This window comes from Ictalurus furcatus, chromosome 1 (assembly GCF_023375685.1).
Source record: "Ictalurus furcatus strain D&B chromosome 1, Billie_1.0, whole genome shotgun sequence".
NCBI classification, from domain to species: Eukaryota; Metazoa; Chordata; class Actinopteri; order Siluriformes; family Ictaluridae; genus Ictalurus; species Ictalurus furcatus.
The window spans coordinates 1,971,737-1,979,443 of NC_071255.1; the positions used below are offsets into that span (position 1 = coordinate 1,971,737).

General features: G+C 37.9%; 1 protein-coding gene across 1 annotated transcript in view; it reads left to right on the forward strand.

Moving 5' to 3' along the window:
- irx1a (iroquois homeobox 1a) overlaps positions 1–7,503 on the forward strand; it is an 8,432-nt gene extending 929 nt beyond the window's left edge. The window contains exons 2-4 of the mRNA XM_053649272.1: positions 2,475–3,396; positions 4,178–4,241; positions 7,100–7,503. Coding sequence (XP_053505247.1) covers positions 2,475–3,396; positions 4,178–4,241; positions 7,100–7,133 — 1,020 coding nt within the window. The 3' untranslated portion in view covers positions 7,134–7,503. The remainder of the gene's footprint in view (positions 1–2,474; positions 3,397–4,177; positions 4,242–7,099) is intronic.
- The last annotated feature ends 204 nt before the right edge of the window (positions 7,504–7,707 follow it).

The following is a 7,707-nucleotide window of genomic DNA, read 5'->3' on the forward strand; positions in this document are numbered from 1 at the left end:
TTAAATCTACACTAATGAACATTTCTCGGCGTTTTATTTATCTTTAAATAACCCGAGTGAAAAGATCCGATTCATCTCTGACTCAAGTATTTATCGGAAAGCAGCTTCCTGTCAGATTGGAATGATTTCCGGTGTTAAATTAACGTCAGTGAAGGAAAATGTTGCTTCTTCAAATTAATAAAACGCTTTAAAAAATTTTACATAATGTTTAAAAAACAAACAAAAAACAACAACAACAACAACAAACGTCACGCTTGAGGGATTAAATCACTTCATGGTGTTGAAGTGTATAAAAGAGTAAATCTCCATTTCCCCGAGTTTCTTCCATCGCTAGACTGTGACTGAATAAATATCTGTTTGAAATCATTCATCTGATCGTTAAAACGCTATTAGATTTTATGAAGTAAAGATGGATGATGTCTCCTTTTTTTCTCTCTCTCTCCCTGACACAGAAACCTAAATATATATAAATATATAAAATACAAAAACAAAAAAAAAAGGAATCAAATACAGCCCGGAAATACAGCAACGTTCAGGTTTATTGATGGTGTTAAATTTGCATATGAATTTATTGATGATTACAAAATAACTTTTCTCTCGATTGATTGCTAATAAAAAATTTTTTACGACAACAACAACAACAAAAAAAATCACGTTAAATTGTTCATACTATGGAAAATATAGCACCTTGAATTAATTCGAGATAAAAAGTCCTGATTTGAGATGAGATAAAGATTGTTCTTGGGTTTAATTTGTTAAATTACAATGAAGTATTATATATTAGTATTATTAGTAGTGTACATATTATTTAATTTTATGAATTAAATGTATTTCTTTTTTTTTTCCTGACACCCCCCCACCCCCCTCGAAATGTGACAATTTAATAACCAATAGTTATTAATGTTTAGTTTTTTTTTTTCCCTTCAAATAAATAAATAAATAAATAAATATGAGAGCGTGCACGAATACGATGCAATTACGTAAAATCACACCACTTGTACACACACGATCTATTTTTCACGTTTCACACGTCACCGTTTCGGTCTGACGTCCCGCGTGTCATTTTCTCACGTCACACAATAGCAGACGTCCCGCCGTTAAAGGTCAAAGGTTAAGGCTGACGGGCTGAACGAAATGGAGGGGGGGGGGGGACAAAACGAAACACACCAAAAAAAACCCCACCACAGCAGTGTTAAATGAAATCATGGGGACACGCTAAACACGCGTTTTAATTTCGTTAACATTTTGATCCGGGCTACAAAAAGTCAGCTTAGCACCGAATAAACACTTTCTAGTTTACATTTTAAAAGCAACTTTTGGCGAAACAGCTGTCGAGTATTCGATGAAACGCGGGCTAATATCGCTTAGATTTATAATCGGTCGTTTTCTTTACATTTATCTAGGTGGAAACACTGTAAAAATATATATATATATATTTATATATATTTAAGTATTTATCGAGTGACCAGTGTGGATTTGTGAGGTGATTTTTATTTATTTATTTATTTATTAGCATTTAATTCCTGATCGGTTTAAAGTTCAGGGGGAAGACGGTGTTTCACATGGTGTTGCGTTTACCTCTGAAGTGTCGTGTTCATCGGCTGGCGAGTCGCGTTATAGGAACGCCAGGAAGACGTTCGGGACAGGGGTACGGGAAATCCAAGCGTACGGTCCGGACGCGGTCGTTAACGGCGGTTAGTTGGCTGTGGCGGTCGTTAGCGTTGAGGTACCGTAGCGTTGAAGATTCTCTGCGTTCGGTGCGGTGTTTAAAGTGCACCCGAGATCCGGCGGGGCTTCGAGTTCACTCGTAGAATGTTGGTGTTGAACTCTGACGGTGTTAACGTGGTCAGTTGTTGCGGTGTTTAGAGTGGTCACTGCTGTGGTGTTTATAAAACCTACAGTGTTAGCTCTCTGCAGTGGTCGGAGTTTAGTTTGCAGTGTTTCGTTAAACGAACGTAGTTTGATTAAAGGCGTGGAGTGTTGATTTAACGTGCAGCGTTCACTGCTACAGTGTTCCGTTGTCGCGTTAACAACTCTTACAGCGCTCAGTTAACCTACGGTGTGCGCTTTTTTTGCGGCGAATAGCGAATTCTCGCGGTGGTCAGTGACTTTAGTGTTCGGTTCGCTCTTACTGCTGTGCGGTTGTACTCGTGCGACACTGTCCACCACGGACACGTCCAAATCCTAGAGGCGCAAATGAACACCTAGGGGAATCAACTTCGCAGGGGTTTAAAGGTTGAGCTTGAGTAACGCAGCGCACGGCGTCGAACCGACTCGCCGAAGCGACCCGTACATGTCCTCTGAGAGAGAGAAAAAGTTAGAAGCTTTTTTTTTTTTTTTAAATGTACTCAACACTGAGAGTGTTGGATTCGGTGTGAGTTGAATACTCTAAGACAGAGCTGAGCATTAGGATTTTAGTTCTCTGTTGAATCGAAAGTTAATGTGTGTGTGTGTGTGTGTGTGTGTGTGTTCAGGGTTCACAGTACGATCTAAAGGACAGCCCCGGCGTCAGTTTTGCCGCCCACGCGTCCCCCGCCGCGTTCTACCCCTACGCCGGGTTCCAGTACGGCGACGCGTCGAGGCCCAAGAACGCCACGCGTGAGAGCACCAGCACGCTGAAGGCCTGGCTGAACGAGCACCGCAAGAACCCGTACCCCACCAAGGGCGAGAAGATCATGCTGGCCATCATCACCAAGATGACGCTCACGCAGGTGTCCACGTGGTTCGCCAACGCCAGGCGGAGACTCAAGAAGGAGAACAAAGTGACGTGGGGCGCGCGCGCCAAGGAGGACGGCGAAGACGGCGCGATCTTCGGCAGCGACAACGAAGACAAGCGCGAGGACGAGGAGGAGATCGACCTAGAGAGCATCGACATCGATAAGATCGACGAGAACGACGGGGATCGCAGCAACGCCGAGGAGGAGGAGGACGACGACGAGGACGACGAGGACGAGGACAAACGAGCACGCAAGCTCCTCAAGGAGCGAGACGATGCACACGCGCACGCAAACGCTCATGTTAACGCTAACAAAAACATGACCATCATGACATCGCCAAGCCTCCAGCTCCCCGTCAGCAGCAAACCCAAGATCTGGTCGCTAGCGGAGACGGCCACGAGTCCGGACGTGTCCAAAAACGCTGGCGTCCAACATCCGGCCTTCCTCGCTAACCACAGACTGTACACCTGCCCCATCGGCAAGATCCACAGCTGGAACAACAGCGCCTTCCTCAGCCACAACTCGCTGCTCAACGTCCGCTCGCTGGTGGGAGTAAATCAGAACCATCATCACCATCACCATCATCATCATCAAACACAACAACAACAACCGCAGCAGCAGCAGCAGGGTGTAATGGAGAAGGACAAAAGCCCAGAGCAGCTCAGCCCCAAACACACAGGTAATACACTTCTTTCCCTCTCGCTGTCCATCTTTAAATATATTAATATATCAACATGATGCATTTAATTACTAATAAACCACTTTTTATACAACGTTCACATATTTCGAATAAAACTTTTCTTAATAAAACTTTTCTTAAACCATCATTAGCAAAACATTTATTTATGCATTATTATAACTTTATTTATTTATTTATTTATTTATCACACCTACTACATCTCTTTGTTTAGTTTATACGTTATATTTCTTTCATTTATAATTCAACACTTAGATGTTTGCTCAATAAACAACATTTTATTTGTTTACATGTATGAATGAATTATTTTTATAATATAGTATGATCATTACATTTTTTTGATACGTGATTGTTTGTTTATTTATTTATCTATCTTTGGAACTCTTCTTTAATTCCTGACTCCTTACACACAATCTTTTTTTTTTTTTTTTATTGTGTATGTTTCTTCCTTTTCTTTTCTTTTCTTTTCCAGCACCACTTTATGTTTCTCTCTTTTTAACCCAGTAATATTGCATAATAATAATAATAATAATAATAATAATAATAATAATAATATAATAAAGCACAACTGCAGTCGAGTCAGAGTAAACGATAACTGCGTTATGTGTGTGTGAGTGTGGTGATAAATGTGATGACGAGAAGTGGGACCGCGCGCGTGTGCGTGTGTGTGTGTGTGTGTGTGTGTGATTTATTAACCCATTCAGTGCAGATCACATCTCCATAATCACCTCATTTATTATTGATTGTATTTTTTATTTGTCAGAGCGGGGAGTCGAGTCGCCCACACACACCATCACAAAGTCCTCGTTCAGACCTCTTCACGACGGGTAAACACACAGACACACACACACACACGTGCACGCGCACACACACACACACACACACACAAAGCAGTTTCTAACATATTTGTGTATGTCATAATTTCCACCATTAATAGGAGAGTGCTATTATAAGTTAAAATGACTAGTCAAATTGAAACAAAACAAATAAATAAATATTACCAGCATTAATATAGTATCATAAAATATTATACGCGACCAAGAAAGTCGAGTCTGTTCCTTGTTTTTACAATTAATAAAGGAAAGCAGGAGAAATGAACTGAAAAGAGAAATACATAAACGGCGAGTATGAAATAACCCGAACCTTACAAACGATCGTTTTCTATATTATTATTAATGTATTTATTTATTCCTTATTAGCACAACATATAAACAGAAACGTTTATCTTGAAGTATTTATTAAAAATGTCTTTTTAGTCTAGTTTATAAAATACAACCAAAAACTGATACAAAATAGTTACTATTATTATTATTATTATTATTATTATTATTATTATTATTATTATTATGGGCTCAGTGTTTAGTGCTTTAAGATAGAGAGTGTGTGACAAAGCAGGTCAAACCCCCCGCCTGCACCATCTCAGGGGAGGCTCTATGTGTGTGTGTGTGTGTGTGTGTGTGTGTGTGTGTGTGTGTGTGTGTGTATAAAGCCCCCCGGGGGAGAATTTGCCCCCTTTTTAACCGCGACCCTCCCCGATGTTCTTTTCTCCAGGCTTTACACTCATCACTCATTTCTTATAAATACTGAGCTGGAAACGGAGAGCAGCTCCTCGGACAGGCGGCGCGTTTAAGCAGAACGTGGAGTTTGTTTATAATTATAAGTGAATCCAGGGCATTATAGCTAACAGTCACGTTTGTGTTTGCAGAAATTCAAATTTGAACCAGCTAACTTAATCATCGTAACCATCATAACTAATGTAACTAACACGACTGTCAAAAATATTAAAACTCTCATAAGTATTATAACTAACATCATTATTGAAACTCTCATAACCATCACAACTAGGGTAACTACTGACACTCGGTTATCGCAACTGTCAGAACTATTAGAACTTGAGAACCTGTCAGAGCCATCATAACTAATGTTAGTTGTCTGACTATGCAAAAAACGATTTTAACCATCATACTCGTCATAACCATCATAACTATTTGTAACCGTCATATCTATCATAACTATAACTATTGTAACTATCATAACTACCACAACTATCATAACTAACTTTTGCAACTGTTATCGTAATTGTTTAAACTCTCATAACTCATGTAACTTTTGCAACTTTCATAACTAACTTAACCATCAACTATTGTAACTTTCATCATTTTACAACTATCCTAACTAAATACTACTGTAACTAACAGAACTATTGTAACTACTATAACCATCAAACTTTCATAACTGTTGTAAACTAGTAGTAACTGTCGTAACTAACAAATGTCATAACTATTCCAACTCTTGTACGTATAACTATAACTATTCAAGCGATCATAACTAGAACTATCATACTGTAGCTATCATAACTATTACAACTCTAGTAAGTATAACTATTAACTATCGTAGCCATCGTAACCATCATAACTATTCAAACGATCATAACTAACTATTATAACTATCATACTGTTGCCATCATAACTGCTGTACCTATCATAACTATTCAAACTATAACTATTAGAACTATTTTAGTTATCTTAACTATAACTATCATAGCCGTCGTATCTATACCGATCATAGCTAGCATAATTATAATAACTATTCCAACTATCAAAACTATATCATAACCATCATAGCGCTCATAACTATTCTAACTAACATATCGCCACTTCACAATTTTAAATAGGCACCAATAGTTGAATCTTACTATAAAATAGTATAACAGTAAACAAAATACTATGTAAGCTCTGTAGGTTTAAACAATTAGTTTAAACCTGTTTGGTTTAAATAAGTCACACCCCTTATATGATTCAACATTCCACTGAAATTTTATATTCCAGTCTTTCCCACCTCTGGGTGGAACTTCGTCTAAAACGTCGCTCTAATGATAAACCGAACAACGCGTTACATAAATATATTTCCCCACTTTTTATAGCATTAACGACGATAAACGATATATTCCACAACAACTCCAGGTTTCCGTCAATCGCACGAACACTTTTAATCGGAAATATCGTAACGATGATGATAAACAACTTACGGTTCATCCGTTTTAGGTTGGGAACATCGCAATAATGACGTACAATAACTGTTATAGATTTCCACAAGTCACACTTCTAACTCAATACTGCTTTGAAATATGGCAATAATGATGAGCAATATATCGTACAACCATTTTACACTTCTATAACTCGCACTAACGAATGCATTTAAATATCGCAATAATGACGAGAAACAATATAGCATACAACCCTGAATTGGTTGTACAAGTCACACTAACTAATGAATATCGCACACGAATATCGCAATCATGGAAAAACAATATACATCATACCACCATGCTTCTACGGGTCACGAATAAATATTGCTCGGAAAGTTCTTCTGAACATCTGAATGAACAGTTCTCTGTAATATTGCAATAATTATTACTAAACAATATATTGTACAAACCGTTATAGGTTTCTGTGAGTCACACTAACGAATTAATATTGCTCAGAAATATCACAAAAAAAGACAAAACAAAAAACAACATATCGTACAACCATTAATATTGCTGTAAATATCGCAAGAACGATATATCGTACGACCGTTAGAGATTTCGGAACGAGTATTTCTCTGAAATATTGCGATAATTATGTACGAGATATTGTGCTACCCTGAAGGCTTAAACAGTTCTCTTTGTGTCTCTCTCTTTCAGTCCCAGGAATCCGCATCGAGTCGTCACGACCTGATCGCCACACATAAACATTCTAAAACATGAAATAAAATCAATCAATAAATCAATAAATATGTATGGATATTTGGAGTTTTGTAAATATAATATTAATATGAATAATATTATTAATAATAATAATACTAATAATAATAATAATAATAGCGCTTAAATTTATCCCGGGATAATGGGTAGGTTTGACTTCCTCTCTCTGTGTTGGTGTTTTTATTCATTTTTATGATTTTTCCCTGTAATTATTTTTGGGGTTTTTTTGTTTGTTTTTGTTTTTGTTTTTTTTTTCTGTAAATGCAGCATCAAATCTGTAAATAATGACTTGACGGAGTTTGTGCAGATCATATATTTTGTCTATAATAAAGTCAACAAATTATAGAGACATTTCTGCCTTATCTTTCCTGTGTGTGCGTGCGTGCGTGTGTGTGCGTGTGCGAGAGAGAGAGAGCGAGTTTTATAGAGGTTTCTTATCAGAGGTGATGGCAGGGTGGATTTTCAGGGATGTAGATGATGTAATGATGAAGTGTATACACACACACACACACACACACGCACACACACGCACACACACGCACGCACAC